General features: G+C 37.8%; 1 protein-coding gene across 1 annotated transcript; it reads right to left on the bottom strand.

Annotated features, from left to right (window-relative positions):
- Positions 1–1829: 1829 nt before the first annotated feature.
- On the bottom strand, positions 1830–18052 carry LOC306947155 (TLC domain-containing protein 4-B-like; the record flags this gene model as incomplete). The annotated part of the gene is made up of 6 exons (XM_079536383.1): positions 1830–2145; positions 5587–5660; positions 7778–7872; positions 9601–9659; positions 13810–13899; positions 17898–18052. 6 exons carry the CDS (start codon positions 18050–18052, stop codon positions 1830–1832), a joined length of 789 nt encoding a protein of 262 aa, XP_079392509.1.
- Between the last annotated feature and the right edge of the window lie 600 nt (positions 18053–18652).

The raw sequence follows: 18652 nt of genomic DNA, 5'->3' as shown, positions 1-18652 counted from the left end.
GAAACAGTACTGGAAAACGTCTGCCCAGTGAAACCAAGCGGATAAAAGCCAGTATTGTGCATATCAAACAATACTCTCTGACATCCCTGGAACTGGGAACTCAACACAGCTGCCTTGGCTATAAGTCCATGGGGTTCTCTCTGGGGCTCACTGACATCTGATTCCTGGGAAACAAACCCTGTTTCTCGCTCAAAAGCATCGTAGTGTTGGTGCACTGACACTGCGGTCTGCAGAGGTGAGGGCTGATTCCACACAGCTTTGTTAAGGGGAACAGGAAAAAAGGAAAACAAAATATCCCATAAATATTTATCTCTTTGTTTAAAAATAAATTTCTTACACACAGTCTGCTACAATACTTGGTATGTGTACTGAAGTACCAAGTGAAAATGCATACATTTAGCACACTTTGTTAGAAGGTATAACTAACAACACAATGTTCAAAAATAATAATTAAAAAAAAAAAAAAAAAAAAATCAAGAAACGAACAGAAGTTAATCAACCTCAATTCAGATATGATTAAAAGTAAGCAAAACAGAACCAAAACTATACACAAATACTGCTCTCAGAATCATAAAAAAATAAAATTCCTCAGATTATAATACAATTTGGATTGAGAGCATTCCTCCTAGACACTAAGATTTCTCTCTAATGTCCTCCAAGTTTTAAGTCTGCAGAAGGAGGAACAGAGTGCCTATTGACAAATATGTGGTTCTGAAAATAAAATGTTGTGCCTACAGATGCGAGCTGTCACTGTATGTCACAGGTTGAAAGAAGTTTGGCACTGTTAATTCAAGAGTGTTCTTTAGTCAACAGCTCAGATGTGATTAACAAGGAAAACATGACAATAAAAATCAGCAATCATATCTAATGGGTCACTTGTGTGATTAAAATAGAAAAAAAAAGGCTCATTGTAAGTTCCATGGCACATATACAGAATAATTTTATCTTTTTCTAAGTAAGCTTCATATCCCAAAAGTCAATGGTTAACTCTGAGCAGAGTTGCAATACTTCTCAAAAGCAGTAGCAGCAAAGGAAAAAAGCACTACAGTAAGAATTATGCTGTTCCCAAACATAATTTACCATACTAACTTATGAACATATTTCCACGGCTGATTTAGTAGATGTGCTCTTGCATGCAACCTAAAAAAGCAGAAATGAATCCTCCCTATAAAAATCAGAGAATTTTAACCACTCTTAAGATATCTCGTATGGTCTTATAATACAGCATTTTAGATAAAATTATTTCATAAATTTCCCCAAATGGTTTGCATTCCTACAAGGCAGAACAAAAAGCAGTAAAAGACTTCACAGAATCAGAGCTAGACTTTTAGCATCTCTTGCAAAAATTAAAAAGTTCTCAAGAATGAAATCTTGATTGTTATTCCTAGAAGAAAATATAGAAACTTGCCAGGAAAATTGCACCATATCATGAGTTTGGGGAGTTTTGTTTATGTTTTTATAAAAGAGAGATATCAATATTCACTAGATTTATAAAACACATTAATCTGAGAAACCTGAGTGAAACACTTCAGACACACTGGTGGACAACAGCCAAGTAAGCAGTCTGCTCCTTCCTCATTTCAGTAGTTTGTTAAGTGCTCAGAACATGTAGCATTCATTTCTGTGAACGTTTGCTTCTATTCCTCATTGGAGAAGATCCTTAAAGCGTGGCCCTGGGTGCGCAGGCAGTGTGGCTAGGGAAAGAGTAAGGTCAGTACAGAGGTAATACCTTGTTTCCTTAAGAGGAGCATTCCATGGCAGAAATGTGCACTGGTTCAGTGAACCCAAATAATTTTCATAGCAGAAATTTCTGTTTATGCGTATGATCTCTAGTCAGATTTTCCATTTTTATGAGTTTTGGCTTCCTCCTGTCCAACAAGACAAATAACTTTGTAGCAACCTTTCGTAATTTTGACCATCCACATCAAGTTCATAACATCCAAGACAACACTTGAGATAATCCAGGCACTCTGGGCTGCAAATCCTAATCTCTGGAAACCCTCAGTTCCAAACGAAGAAAATACACGGCTGTAATACATAGGCATGACGGCAATCCTCACCACGAAGAACACAACTGTCATCAGCACACCATTGATCATGTTAGCCTTTGAAGATTTGGGATATCCCAGTACTTCAAAAAACCACCTGCAAAAGAAGTATTCACAGACGGCAGGCACGCTTAAGTCCACTTAATTGAAGATTTTATTTCTCTTAATTAAGCATGTATTTTTTTAATTGTTTCTACCTTGTATTTCTAAATTATTGCTTCTATTTCTAAGTTATTGCATAGTTTCTTGGCTTACCTTGCAAATTCTTCTGCTTGGTTTCTTTTTTTTTTCCCCCCAGGTAAGCACTGCATGATATCAAGAACATTACGTGTAGAATAACACGTAGAAAATCCCAGTTCATATTGTAAGTCAGTTCAAGACTAGTATATATGCCAATGACCATTACACTATAATTTAAAGTAACTTCTAAGGTGGCAAATTCAAATTAATTGCTTTTTATTATAATTTGCATTAATAGATAATTAAAAAATATTTCTGCCCTGAAAGCAATCCTAACATTGTGTTTGGATATGGTAATAAAATAGAGGCGTAATATTTCATAGATCTCAGGGGGGCGAATGGTGGCTGTCACCATGCCACAGTACTTCTGCTTATGAGTGTAAAGATAAGCAGAAGTGGGGCAAGCAGTCTTTTTCAGGAGTGCAGCTTGAAGAAGCTGGCCACTGCAAAAGGCAATAATGCTTGTGCATGGCAACAGAGGCACCACTTCGTGTTGGCTTATCTGTTGGGCCAAGTGTGTCATGCTAACAGAGAGAAAAAATACTGAAAAAAGAAACTGAAAAGCGGGGGATGAAAGGTTCCCACTAAACTAAGGACTCTGGAGAACTCCCAAAGAAAAGAAACCTTTGGAGGAGAGAAACTCCCAAAGAGAAGGAACCTTTGGCAGAGGAATTCCCTAAGAGGAAAAAAAACCTCTTCAGAAAGAATCCCCTCGTTTGCTGCTACAGTGCAAAGCTTTCCGCCTTTCTCCCATGCCCTATGGTGACCAGATGAGTTTTTGGGATCAACAGATGCACTACAAACCACGCTGGACCTATGGTGGTGACCATCTCTCTTGCCTTCTACAAAAACTGCTTGCTTTTTCGCCCGTCTTCCTTTCCCCATCTCCGTAAACAACTAGGATTTGTAATAAGCTGGTCAGGCTAACATTTGACCCCGGTGTCTTAATCTCACTGTTATATCTCACATATATATTAAACATTCTCTCTCTCCTATAATTGGAGTGAGACACGTCCACACATAATAAATAAATGCAAGGAAAAATTGAGCAACACCGCCAGGTTAAAGACAGGAAAATAGCATGAATCAACATATTCATGACAGCGATTGGGAAGAAGGAAGTGGAATAATCAATTTGTTTTCAAAAAGCCACGGGGTTAAAGCTATTAAACAAAATAACAAGTTAAAAACTTGTAAAAAATAAAGTCAATTTTAATTATCTGCAGATTGCAACCTACATAATTACTGATATACTAAAAAGACTTGCCAGACATCCAGCTCTAACGGAAACACACCAGGAATCAGTTAAGAATGCAGCAGATACAAACTCCAGGCTCTCCAGGTGATAGCCTGATCAGGAAGCTGGACATCTTCCCACCAAAACGCTGGGCTGATAGAGACCTGGCATGTTTAGTGAGACTGAGCCTGTATTTTCCTCAATATATTTAATGCAGATTCCAGAAGTAACATCAAAGCAAGCTTTTGAAGTCCACAGCAATGAGCCAGGATAAGTAACTGCTGGAGAAAAGGGTGACTGGACATCTGCTCAGAGACTTCCCTCTCCCAGCAAATTCAAAAAATATGAATAAATAAATCTCAGTGATTGTTAACATTTTACCCAACACAGTTTATAATTAACTGCATAAATGTTGACATGAACATAAAAAGATCTAAATGCTTGGCATGGGGACAGCCCTGAATTAAATACCTCTAACAGCACCAAAACAAAGAAAATACTTCAGTTCTGAGATTAGAATATCATTTTATATTTTAATACTGCTCTTTTTTGGTAATACTAAGAATGCAAAGCAGAAGTTTAATGTAAATCATTATCTACCACTTGCTGCCTTAAGCGTCTGGTTCCTTTCAAATGTAATGGGAAAAAAAACCATGCACTAATGAGATGACATTTCTCAGTGTGAAGGACCTTATCGTCTCCACAAAGACTTCTGTTTTTCTCAGAAAGCAGTAGATGTGGGTTTTCAAGGACACAGTCTCACCATAGGCATTTAAAAGTATAATATATACTACTTTTAATAGATTTGAAAGGCAAGCATCCATTTCCAGTATGAAATCCTATCTTGATAAAAGTCAGTTATGAGAACAATGACTGGGACATGAGCACTAATAGAGAAATCTAGAATATAATACCACCTTCAGAATACACTACGTCTTGCTTTCTTACTGTCCTATAAAACAAGCTTGAGGAAGTGCTTATTCATTCCTTGGTTTCTCTGTGCAAGCAGAGCACAGCCTGAATTAAACCACAACAGCCTTCTCTTGGACAAATGGAAATAGTCCTGCAGAGCTCCTTTACCTGCACTCCTCTAAGTTGAATTTGCTAACATTCAGAAGAGTCCTCAGCACAATTCTTCCTTTTTGTTCTTTACATTCTTAGAAACGTGAGGAATGCTACAGTCTCAAAAACTCTTTCGGAGCTGACAATCACAATCTACTAATAGATAATACTTAGACATCTTGTCTGAAGGCTTATAGACCCTTTTTCTTATCACCCTCACCCTTTCTGTATCTGACACCTGGAAAGGAAAATAGATACTACACAAGAAGGATCAGTAAAGTAGAAACACCCAAAAAAAGATGGGAATGGGTATGCGGTGCACTGTGAGATCTGATCCTACACTACAAGCAAAAGAAAAACATGGCGGAGGAGGGGGAGGAAGAGGAGGAGGAGATGACAGCAGCTCCATCCTATACCAAAGTCCCGCTCTCGAGGTGAAGTCCTGGAGCAGGTTGGCGTCTCCAGTTGGGTCACAGCAGCTGCAGAGCAAGTGGGCACCCAGCCCAGAGCTCTGGGAAATTCCAGGGACTGCCCTCCTTGGCATCATCATGCCTTCCCTGATTCTCACAGCAGCAGTTTGAGTGTGGTGCTACAACCAGAAGCCACAGCAGTATTCCACTGTCACTGAAGTCTGCTAAAGAGACTCCTGCCACTCTCTTCTCTGATCACAAGTGTAAAGCTTGCACAAAACTACCACAGCTGCATTTAGATGCTTTGCTACTTTTCTAATTTAAGAGCTCAGAATCCAGAACTATTTTTATAACTGAAATATGAAAATCTGGCATTTTATATGAAGGTTGCTTTAAAAAAGAACTCAGGGGTGAGCACACCAGCTGTGCAGCAACAGCAGCTAAATGTTTTCATAGCAAAATAGATTTCCAGATAGTAAACTCTAAATAAATGAAAATTCACTTTTAGCAGCTATTCAATGACAAAATCCTTCCTGTATAATATGGATAAAAATGTAAAGAACTGTGTAAAAACTCCACAGCTACTTACCGCTGATTGACAAAAGGAGTGGAGAATTCTGCAAGCAGACGGAAGTTCCCAAAATAAGCCAGCAGACCTTTGCTCTAGTTGGACAAAGACAAAGCAGACACAGAGATCAACAATCTAGCAGATGAACCTTGATTGAAGTCTTCAAGCGTACACAGAATGATACAGTGACCCAAATGCCTGATTAAGATGGTCAGTATGCCAGTTTCTTAGCTGTGGCAATCTTCCATAAAGTTTCAAAATGAAGTTTTCTACAGAAGATGCTGTTGTCCTTTAAATACCATGAATCAGTAGGATTTTTTTTTTGTTTTTGTTGTTGTTGTTGGTTTTTTTTTTAATAAATCTTTAAAAGATGTAGAAATAAGAGGAAATGGGAAGCCAGCTAGGAGACTGGCACAAGAATTGGTAGGATATAACTATGATGGTACTGCTACTGCCTAAGGGGATTATAAATATTCTGGATTTCTCACGTTTAAACAAACTCAAACAAAATCAGTAAGGTGAAGAACGTCCCTGAATTGTTTTAAGAATACAACCTAGCTACATCAGGATAAATTATCGGCTTTTATTTGGCAGCAGAAAGGACACACAAAGCCCTTGAAATTCTCTCCTGCCTTCTGAAAGGAAAATCCTTTCCACTAGTTGTGTTGCAGTCCCTGCCACATCCCCTAAGCTGGAAGACTTTGTCTTCCCTATGTTGGTATCCAGATAACAGCATGGAACTTTTCCACCAAAACACATTGTAACTGAACACCTCCCTCTAAGTGACAAAGTACACAGGCTTCTCTGTCTTATCTTTTGGTTGTGTTATGAGCTGGAAATAGTATCCCACTCCACCAGGACTGGGCAAGCAGCAGTTGGCAGGTGTAGAGATAAAGAAAATTCAGCCTTATTCCTGAACAACCCATGCCACAGACATAGACATCCAGTGGGTGAGTTGGATCCAAATAATAAATTGAGCTTAAAGTTCACGCTATATTATTACTCCAGAAACAACTACTGATTTTTCTGCATGAGGGATTAGTCTCAGGAGTGATATTTTCATTTCTCTAATATCCAGTTCTAATTCAGTTTCATCCATGACATATTAGTAGATCTAATTACCTTCAACCCGAAACAGAGTACTTACTTGTCAGCGCACTTCATTACCTTTAGATGGTTTAAATCTGGCAGTAATCTGACATCTCAACACATTTTTAAATATTTTAAGCCTGGGATTCATGAACTAGCTAGTGAAAGAGATGTGGTAAGTGAAGTAAATTGTGTTTTATAGGATTTCTTTATTTACTGAATGAGCTTTTCAGAAGAGCTTTAGCAGCATTACTCTGGAGGTCAGCAGGTTTTCTACCAAATCACAAAGGCATCTTAGCAATTCCAGCAGTAAATCAGCAGCAAAGAGTAATTGAGTTAGTCTTCGCCCTAGAAGAATAACCTTTTCTTCCCCTTTTATCATCAGTGCATGTACATATGTCACAGATATTGAAAGATATATACAGTGAATCATCAACTGCTTCCCCACCACAGCAATCTTAGAAAAAGTCTCAGAGGGTCAGCATCAGCCTTCATAAAAACAAAACAAACAAACAAACAACATACACGTACTGAGAAATCTCAGTTACAACAAAGCTTAACGTTAGTCTAAGCTAAACAGCGGATATAGTTACTTTGTTTATCATCTGCAATTGGGAACTTCATGTGATTGTTCATTTTTCAGATTAGTATACTTATATTACATATTAACATGTGCTGTATGCCAGCTGCTTAATATCCAGAAGAGAAACACATTTCATAATCCTACCTACCATAATAATAAAGTGGTCATGTCTGGGTGACCTAAATGTGTACAGAAACAAAGTTTTTCTGTTTTTTTTTATTTGTTTTTGTTGCTGCAATTAAATAAAAAGAATAATCTCCAGAAGAACCACATCCAGCTGCTCAGAGTGAGACATCAACTGACCAATGGTCTTAAAAATACAGTAACAAGCAAAACATTTGAAATCATCTCCTGGTTTTCCATTTAAGTGTTCACACTTGTGATTTTGTGATCTCTTTATTGAAGATATAAATATGCCTATCATAAAGTTAACACACCAACCAGCAAATAACTTTTTTAAACATTAAGGAAATGAGATTCATAAAAGCACTGTCTCCATTCTCATCTGCTTGTTACATTACTAAAGAATACAGCACTCACCAGTACAAAATAATAAGCATACAGAGCTGCCAAGTGATGTATTACAAAAAATTTGTCACCAATTGCCTTCCAGTAGCAAATAATAAGCAACAAATCTACAAGAGAAAATAAATAATGTTAAAAAGCAAGTTAGTATGCTACCATTTACTTGAGAATAGTGTTTCTCTTAGTTTTTAGAGGTATGAATGCCAGTGCACACTACCAGTAGAAACACACTTTATCCTAAAGATTTTTTTCCAGTAAAAGTTCTGACAAAATATTAAGCACAAGTTATTCCAACAGCTGCAATAAATTATCTTCCATATCAACAGGAATATGGGACAATACCTTTAGCTGAAGTATTCTGGTAGGAAATGGTGGATCCAGAATCTGATATGAAGACCTCACACTTACAAATCCACAAATTTGAAATAACTGACCAAAAAAAGAGGAGTGGGAAGGGAAGGGACATATATAGCCAATGTACAAATGCCTACAATAAAATCAAGGATCTACTATGGAGAATTAGTGAGTTCAGAACTTTATACTTGCAAACAGGGAACCATTAATCCTGTGCAAGAAACACGTGGAATGAGAAGCATGCTCACTTTATTTAATCAGACCTTCCCAGTTACTGCAAAAGCAATACAGTGTACTTGAGTTACTGCTGTAAAGAAAGCTTTGACAGAGAATTTCTTCTTGCCCTGTGATTGTCTGAGATTTCAGAAAATTTTCTGTTCTATACTGGAATAAGCAATTTATGCCTCTTCTTTCTCCAAATAAATGAATACTCGGCACTTTGAATGGAATACTAGTGACCAAGGTTCAGAATTAAAGACCTTACCATTATGCTTTTCCTATCTGCAGTGAATGCCTTGATCTCTTTATATGAGCTGTCCTCAGGCAGGACTCCATATTATCTGATATAGCTGCTCCACCACATATAAATAATTAAACATTAACTACATAAGGAAGAGAATGAGTGGCCAAGTTCAGTCTCTGTTCAAAGGCATTCATTAATTCATAATGAAAGCCTAATGCGTAACTATTTAGAAATAGATACCAATGAATTTAAACATAGAAGATGAAGTTCCTCTTACAGACAAACCAGAGACTTGAACTGCGTGTGCTGGTCACCAAACCCATTAGTGAGAAATCAACTGCAAGAGACAATTTAGTATACAGCGTAGTCTCTGGTGAAAGACTCCATTCAAACAAGGGAAGTTTTCCCAGAAAACAGTCCAAGCTAAAGAGTTTTCATTTTGGCAAGTCAGCAATTCCCCACACAAAATAAAAGTTCCAAATAGTGTTTTTGCAAAATTCCCATGCCAATTTTAGTTAGTCAATAATTCAGAACATCAACATATTTAAATGTAAATGCTGCATTAAAAAAATAATTCTAAATTTTCAAGTTTTATATGTGACTTAATTTTGGTTTGAAGCGAGATTAGAAGGTGGGCAAGTGAGATCCAATGGCATCATTTGCCTCAACTTGCGTTGAAGGTTGTATATTTAGTTTCTGGTGCTCTGAAGCAAGCCACTTCCACACCTTCTGAAGTGGCTGAAGTACAATCTGAACTGGAATTGGTAGATGGGTACCAAACCATCACAAAGCCACGCCATGGCATTCCCTTACTGCCTGGGGAGACACCATTCCCATCTTTCACATCCTGCAATTTCACCACAACCCCACAACTCCATTACAATACAACTTCTGCTGCGGCTTTTAAAATTCTTACACCCATCACATCTCCAGAACAGTGTCTCAAGATAAACGTAAATAGATAGGACTCAATATAAATAAACATGTTGAGCACGTTATAAAGATGACGTTGCATAATTACCAGAAATGAGGTAGCCTGTGGTAATAGCAATATTCAGTTTCACAATTGAAGGGTCACCCCTGTAAACACACCAAAAATGCACAGTTAAGCCTTGGAAACAAGGTAATTTGCAGAGGATGCGCACGTATCAAACATCATCGTGTCCATGAGGTTACCTAATGTTTGTCCCAACAGTAAGACATCGTGAGACTTGGCCACAGATCAAAGTTACATAAATGGACTCCTTTCCAGGCAGATGCAAGACATCTGCTAGCTGTCCCTGGCCTGCCCCTGGCTACACACCAGAACTGAAACCCAGCAATCGCCCTGGGCTGGCTTCTCTGACAACAGCAAATAGAAGCAAGCAGCCCAGGCAGCGTCACAGCACTCTGATTGACAGTCTTCATCTCCATTTTTTTCTTCTGCCAGTATTAAAACTTTGTGACAGATGACAAAAATATCTCTCTCAGCTAATGCTTTTCATATTTGTGAGAGGACAAATGCTTATATGAATAAACAGAATAGAAGGAGACACTAAAGGAGTTATTTGCCTGTTCTTTGAAGCCAAAGAACCTTTCAGCAAAAATGTTTTTTAGAGCAGTTTCACATCTTCTGTGCCTTCCCTTTTGGTGCCAAAGATTCATTTAATAGCAAATTAAAAAATGAAGTCCCCCCAGTATGTTCAAAACCACAAGACCTGTGAACACTGCTCAAGAAGAAGCATTCATATTACAGCAAGTAACTACTATTTGTTCTTTCTTCCACTGTCCTCTGTGTATTGTTACCTTGAGGAGTTAAGTAAGCAATTCTCCTTTCCTATGCCCAAAGATCTTTTTTTTTAAATTAATTTTAAGATTTTTAAAATTAAAAAAAAAAAAAAGCTTACGTTGTGCATCTAATCTAGATTTGTTTTGTGTAAAAATACACTGAGCTTCAAGTGACGTGTCAACAGATTTTTAAGATGTGGGCTGCCCAAAATCTCCCATTAGCATTAATGAGAGAATTATAACCTTGCAACAAGTCCTCTCCAGACTTTCTGGACCAACATTTTGACAGCATGCACGGCTGTGCTACCCATTTGTCATCTGTCAGTACCTTCAAGAAAAGTCCATTACAATCCCAAATTAATCTCAGTTAACAGAAAATATAGAATTCAGTCTAAAATGTTCTGGATTTCCCAATCTATCAGCTCAAATGGGAAATGCTGTCAAGTTTATGAGCCCTGGTGTTTGCAGCACAGTTTTGACGCAGGCGAGTGCCAGGAATGACAAACAGGGAGTGACCTGAACAAGCAGAAGTCTCTTTTACAACTGCTTGGGAGGTATGTGCAGCAAATGCACTACAGGAACACACACATGGAGAAAAAACACAAGGATGCCCAGCCAACTTTCTTCAAGCTTTTTTTGCAGATATTTTTCAGGTACAGTCTACTAGATAAAAACACTTTAACTTAAAGAAGGTTGATGACTGCAAAGTGGAGAGTGATATGAAGAAACCTGCTCTCTTGTAAATACACGAATTAAGTCGTAGCTTCACACCGTCTCCCTCTTCTTACCTAATCTCTACCACCTACACATTTTCTACCATGTTATTCTCATCATCTCAAAAACAATTTCTACATTATTTATGCTAGTTAGCTATTCTCTTAACATATAGAAAATATGGCAAGTGTTAGGGGAAGTCCTAGGCCATCAAAAAAGGTGTAAAAACACCAGGCTGATAAACCTCTGTGGCATACGCATGGTCCAGTCTTTATCATCTTTTGTTAGGATCTACTGCATCTAGTTTCAGGCACTACCTGGCAGCAACACCACATCCTCTCTCCATTGCACCCAATGCCTTAGTAGGAGTCCTGATCCCCTTCAAGAACTACATGTATTGTCATCACCATGCATTTAAGCCTCACATGAGCCCAGAAGTCAGGCTGATATACATTGAAGATTGGAACCTATGGCTTTCCATTACTGATATAAAAGACACAAATCCTGCAGAGAATAAATGGACATGATCATACAATCAATGGCTGTACAAAGATTTTGGCAATAAACAGAGGGCAAGAGTGACAGTGGTCTAAAATTGGAGCACCAGTGTAATGCTTTCAGACTACATGAGTAAAAGCAGCATTAAGGCTTTCTGGACGCACACAGACTGTTGAAACTGGACTCAAATGCTTCTTCACTGCTTATAAGACACTCCTAATGAAAGGCTCATGCATCTTTCATATCTGCAGAAGATATGAGCTCCACAGCTTATGACTGCATTTCAAAAGGGCATTTGATTTCCATGATGGAAGAACCTTACAGCAGTTCCTTAGAATTTGCTTTTTCCTCTTCAGCCGTATCCAGTTAAATTCAAAACTATGTGAATTCAACTATGAATCAATGGAAAAGTGACAGATTAAAATTTAAAGTACATCCAGGTCATACAGCAGACTGAAAATTGATTAAAGCTCTGTATGGTCAGTGAGGGCTTCAGTCACCACAGAGAGGGAATTGGCACAACATATGGAGAAATGCAGAGACAAATGCTAGCTATCTCCTTTTCAAGAGTAATATGAAAGTTAGCCTTAGACGAAAATATACACCTGCAATTTCTGAGGAAACTGACCTGTGATTCTGGCTTCACTGGTAGTTTCTGACAGAAGAAGCACAACACAGAGTTTTAATTCATTATAATCATCATTATAAGTGTATCCAAACAAAAAAAAAATACTTAGAAGGAAAAGTAGAAATACATAATAATTTTTTTTCCCCCAAAATTGATTTTGTCCTACAGTATCTTTTACATAATATAGGATGCTAAGGCTCCGTAAAGGAGGTTAAGTTTTCAAAGCAGTACACAAAAATATCTCACAGCCTTTCTTAAACTTATTAAGAATTAAAGATAATTTTTGAAAACTTAGTTTTCTATTTAATTAAATTTTTTATACACCAGGATAATTTAGTAAGCGTGCAGACAATTTATCACCAGCAAGTCATACTTCTTTCTATCACTTATTACTTCTTTTGTACTGTTTAGAAGAAGGTCTACTCAAGCAAACCAAGATAAAAGCTTGTATAAGATAAAGCTTACCACAATCCATATGGAGATCAAGTTATAATAACCTACTGCTTTTAAACAAGGTTAACGATCTTGTAAGATACTGGAGATTGTATACAGTCACTCCAGAGATACCAGAATACAATGAAAAAAAGTCAAAGAAACAAATTAATCATGTATCACTACAAAAGTAAGAGGCCAGCATTGTTCACATTTGCTTTCTGAATCAGTGTTACGTTTAAGAAAGCCACATAAGAAATCAGTGGCAGAGATACCATCAGAATTCATAGCTTCAAGCACCCAATCTTGTCTAGTCCATACCGTACCGCCATTAGTTTACAGTACCAAAGAGCAAAGTAAGAATCACGTGTTAAATTTACCTGAGTTTAAACTGAATCATACTGTAGACCTACAACAAAAATAGCACCCTATGGCAGAAATATGAAATGAAACTCCTGAAGAGTGATTAACTACTACATGGCCTCTTCCAGAGGGAGAGTTCCAGAAGGTAATGAATGAAATGTCAAAATACCAATCACACAAAGCAAGAAACATATCCTGCCCAAAAAAGTAAGCAAAAAACAAAACAATATAACTCAATAGAACTAAACATTAAAAAAAAAGGAAGCTTAAGATGGAATATTTGATGAATAGAGAAAACATTCGAAATCTATTGATTAAAAAATTCTATTCCCTATAAAGATAGAATCCCTTAGAACTCCTTCATACTTCTTGGTAGAAGCTTTTTGGGAGGCTACAGTATAACATCCTAACTTCTCACCTTTTAGATATGTATTTTACATAGATAGTAGGCTCCACTTCCCCCACCCCCGCAATGATTTGAAAGAGCATTTCAATTTAATTTAAAAATAATTGTACTAAGTAGCATAGTTTCAGTCTTGCCAACTGAGTTGGACTCTCAATCCCATAGATTAGTAATATGCAATTACAAATCAATTGACTGCATGGTATCTATCCCACTTCACAGAGACAGTACGCTAAGGGCATTAGCACTGACAAAATAATCTGGAATTGTAAAGTAGCATGGACAAAAGTAAATACATCAAACTGTGTATTTTACAGGGAAATAAAACATTTACTACACTAATTAATACATTGCAGGATACTTTTTCCATGCTCTATTATGTTACTTGACCGTGTAAACACAACATGTAAATAACAACATCTTACCAGAGATGGTCAGCATTAACAGCTTCATCGTACAACAAAATATACAGACAAAATCCACCAACCACCAAGGCATGGAATGTGGACACTGTCCTGAAAAACAGATCACAGTCACAAGGAGATACTGCCAGTCACTGTCTGTACTGTACTGCAGGTAGGATACACCTAAAGGCATGCCCCTCTGCATCTCTGCTTTACCACTTACACAGTGACACGTGAGAAAGGAAGTCATAAAGAAGTATCTTCTGATGGGGGCGTGGGGGACGAGCACTGAAGAGAAAGAGTGGTTTTAAAGTAAAGTAACTGAGATCTACAGGTGTTTTTTTGTTTTTCCAATTAACCTACTGTTAATGAATACTTAAAGACAAAGCCACATCCAGTTCTCAAATACTGCATTGCTTCATTTGATGGAAAACCCACAGGAAAGCGCCTTGATTTTATACTCAGACTGGCTGTGAGTACCTCCTTTCAGGCACCAAGATGACCCAAAAATAATTCTCCTGAGCCTGGGTTTTGCAAAGAGGGGCATTAAGTGAAAATCCTATTGGTGAAAATTTCAGAAAGAATTTCTAGAGTGCTTGAAGTAGACTCTGGCCATCAAAGAGTAAACTTTTGTAACCCAGAGCTGCGGCTGCATATCCAAGGTGTAACAGCAGCAGCTTCCTACCAGCTTGCACTATTTCATACTCCTCCTGTCTTACACAAAGTCACAGGAATCAGCCAGGCCCACAAGTGCTGGCAGAGCAGCACACCCTGCGCTGAAGGCAGGCAAACCCCAAGCATGGCCAGGTCCTGTCTTTTTTTCCTCTAGAAGGTTTACTGAATAAAGAGGGATTTAGTCTGTTTCCAAGGGATGTATTATCTTCTATTGGTATGAGAAAATTCTATCACTTCTCATCAAAGATGTCCCTATTTACCATTTGCTTAAGGAGTGTCATCATGCTACTTTCAACAGCTTTTTCAATCATACGCCAGAAAACGGATAGAGATAAAAACAGTCTGAATATCCAAATGAAACAGGCTAAGTATGAACACTTAAAATCTATTATAGCATAGGCTTTATATATATATTAAAAAAACCCAAAACTTTAAACAAAGTAAAATCCTGTTATCAGAATTTTAATGATAATTAGTGCTTTAATTAAAACATTGACTCTCACAACACGGAACTACATAAGACCAGAAACTTTGCATCCTTTTAAAAACAAAGCATGGCATGCAAGGTTAGTGCTTGAGAAATACTTGGGATTTTTTAACTTTAGGAGAGCACAGCGCTGAAAGAAGTAAAATTTGCCCTAGCTTATACTTCATTAGCTTGCAGTTGCAGTTTGTCTTAGGAGTGGCTGTTTATTCAAACCTTAGTTCAGATAAGCTTACAAGCTATATACAAACACAGCACTTGAAGAAGAAAAAAGAAAAAAAAAAAAGAAGGAAAAACAAAAAAAAAAAGGAAAAAAGAAAAAAGCAGATTTCTTCCTTATTTCTGGACTTTGAAGTTTCCCCACAGAATAAGAGAAATACTCCATTTTAATATGGAAACTAGGTCAAGCTATCAAGCTCAGTACATTTCTTTGAAATTACTGTCAAAGCCTGCATCCTTTAACTCCTCATTAAACTGCAAAGAAAAAAAATAACAGGTGCACTGATAAAGTGTATACTTATTCTTTTCCTACCAAATCTATGCATTTTCACAACTGCATAATAGTAGTACAAATATATGTTGCAGAAGAGGTGACAGGAACTTCTGCATGACAAATTAGTTACAGTACATCTGTGTTGAAGTGCAACTTTTAATTCAATTTGAGAATGTGCATATTGAAAGATCTCAGAATCAGTTTCTTTATTGGTTCTTAACTCTTGGAAGGTCAGAATAAACAAACTGACAATATGGAAAACATGATCCAGAGCTGCAGCTCAAATGCTCGACTCACAAAACCCTCAAAACTAACAACATATTTTCAATGCTACAGCTCATTTCAGGCAGATGCCGTCTTCCAGACCCAGCTGAGCTGATAAAAATGCATGACCATCCTCTGTGCCAGTTTCCTTCAGGACTGCCAACAGAACCATTTGTCTGAGCCCTCCCTAGAGCAGCTGAATGTAAGACAGAAGAGCAAACATCTACTTTTCAAACATTTAAGCTAATCAAATTCATTTTAACAGGAGATAGTAACTTCCTCCACACGCACGGCCATATGCACGGTAGACACGTGTCTCTCTATTCTATGAACACATAAGATATTCCTTGGGGCTTTTCTTCACTTCACTGAGACACTGAAGTGAGGAAGCAGCGTGGTGAAGTGCTGTGCTTGGCTAGCAAAGTTAACAGCCAATCTCTTGCAGAATCACCAGCACCATCAGCCCTTCTTTCACTCTGTGCCCTCCTCAGATACAAAACCAACAAACTGCTGATGAGCTGTGCCTCACGTTTCATGCCTCTTAATTCCAGAACTGAACCACAATTTATCTAAAATCTAGCACTAACATCAACATCCTGCTCTAAGAAAAATCGTGGAAAGAAGTTAAAAAGAAGGGAACAGCATGAGGTGCTCTTTCAACTTGAGTAATTAAACACCTTACTGCAAAGTAGCCTGGAGATTACAGAGCAGCTTATTTCCAGCACACTTGTGATCTGTGAAACAACTTGTGTGTTGTTATGCAAAGCTTTGCAACTTACCATAATGCTACCAGGCATGAGGTATGTCCTCAAAAACCTTATTATGCAATTTAGGGGTCACTTGATGTGGCTTTGAGACAAAAGTTCAGCTCCAGTATGATAAAAGTTTAGTTTCCCTGTTGGACTTTATTGTCGATTTCTAACACAGAGATAAAACTCAGTTTGCACTGATATCATGAGCTGGCAATCTAGAAAGATATTTTGGTAGATACACAATTATTCAAAGATCGGACTGAAATTAAGATGGTGCCTTTAAAAGCACTGCAGGCAGACATTTGCCAAATGGAGGACGAAACTATTTGAGTTACTAATATTGCACAGACAAGGAAATAACTTTAAAAGCATCCACTTGATAATGCCTTTAAAGAGGACAGGGGAGGGAGAGCGATAATGATAATGCTTTTTGAGTGCAGTAACAGCCGTACAGTACATACTTCTCAACACAGAATTTCAGAAACACCTGAAAAATATTTTAAAAGTTTAATAGGCCACTTGAGCATGAAGTTATACTGTAACAATTCATTCTGGTTGGAGAAACTTCTGTACTAGATATAATCTTTCAAAGTTTATTTGAAATAAAACCTCAGTGATTACCCTGCTTGCAGTTACTACTCTATACTTCCTTTATAGCTTAAAATAGAGGACAGCACCCACCCAGGGAAAGGTTTACAGGGCTGCACAAGCTGCTGCCTGTGCCCTGCCCAAGGGGCAGGAGTAGCACAGGTACACACATCCTAGTGGCAGGTCTGTAGAGACACAAAGGGAGCAAGGCAGGTTTTTTAGACCAATTTTCCACAACTCCTTTCTGAACACTTACCCTACATCTCAATATCCTCCTGCCCTTCCTCAAAAAAAACACAGATGTAGCTGTCCTGAAGCTGTAGTATAACTCTGCCTCACCACAGTTCTACAATGACAATTTATCAAATACTTGGAAAACCTATCTAAAGCAGGATGCAGTGTACTAGTAGTGAGAGACAAGAGTAACTTGCTTTGCACACAAAAGCACGACCCAGAGAAATACTATCAGTAAGATCATAGAATAAATTGAAATAGGTATGATTTTCATGCATGTCTGGGTGAAAGGAATTTCATACCCATTCTCTAACTAGAAGCATCATAGAGAAGTCATCTAAAATTAATCCACATTAACTTAGTACCTCTCACCAATCACTATTTTCTTTTACTTCCTTTTTCACTTGAGCATCATGATCTAAAGAAGCATTTAATACACAGGTGTTTGTAACTCCATGTCCAAGAAGGAGATTCTTCTTCGACATGCAGACTTTGTTAAGCACATAGAACTGTCCTACTAATCCTCGTGCATGTTTAACCAATATCCTTATCTGTAGTTTTCAATACATGCGCTCACAAGTGGTAGTTCATTAGCCACCATTTGTTTTGAACACTTTACCTTGAATTCCATTCAATCTTCCTTTTTCGGCTGAGATTGCTAAAACCAGGTGTTATTCGCGTGGATACCCAAGAGCTTAAAACATGGAACAGGAGCTGGAATATGGTAAAACTGGCAAGAGCGATACCAATAGTCAGGTTGCTGAAGGAAGCCATTGTTCTTCAGCCTGTGAAGAGAAGAAGTTGTTAATTTCAGTTCATCAACCATTCAACTTAAAGCAGCAGAGTGTCTTTGACAACTAACTTCTCAATGGAAGCACTATTCACTAAAAGTATAAAAGTGTTCCCAGACTTTTTTTTTTTTTAATGTAAAAGTTGTAACTTTTTTTTTTTTTTTTTTTTTTTTTAATGTAGCGTTTTTGCTTGTTTTTAAAGTGCTTCCGACAGCACTTCAAAAAGTGACAGTGAAGTCACATAAGCATGGCAGGGATTTTCAGGCCAGCTGAGAAGGTTTCAGTAAGCAACAGCCTCGCTGCAGCTGTACATTTCTCCACTTTACAGAGACAGGGTTTCTCAATTTGCACTTTTGTGCCTAACTGAGGGCTCCTCCTTGCAATATCATGCAGGCAATGCATTCGGGCTTTCTTCTTCTTCTTCTTCACACAAAAGCCTAATCTTTGGACATAGCAAGGAGCTTCCCGTCATCAGAACCAATGATTTCAGGTGCTGGATGGCCTACCTACTTCATGAGGCCTAAATCAATAGCTAAACAATACCAAACCCAAATGCCAGTCGCTAAATGCTTCAGTCATTTCT

This window comes from Tetrao urogallus (genome assembly GCF_951394365.1).
Source record: "Tetrao urogallus genome assembly, chromosome: 5".
NCBI lineage: Eukaryota > Metazoa > Chordata > Aves > Galliformes > Phasianidae > Tetrao > Tetrao urogallus.
The sequence above is the reverse complement of the archived record's forward strand: the minus strand, read 5'-3'. Positions and strand labels throughout refer to the sequence as shown.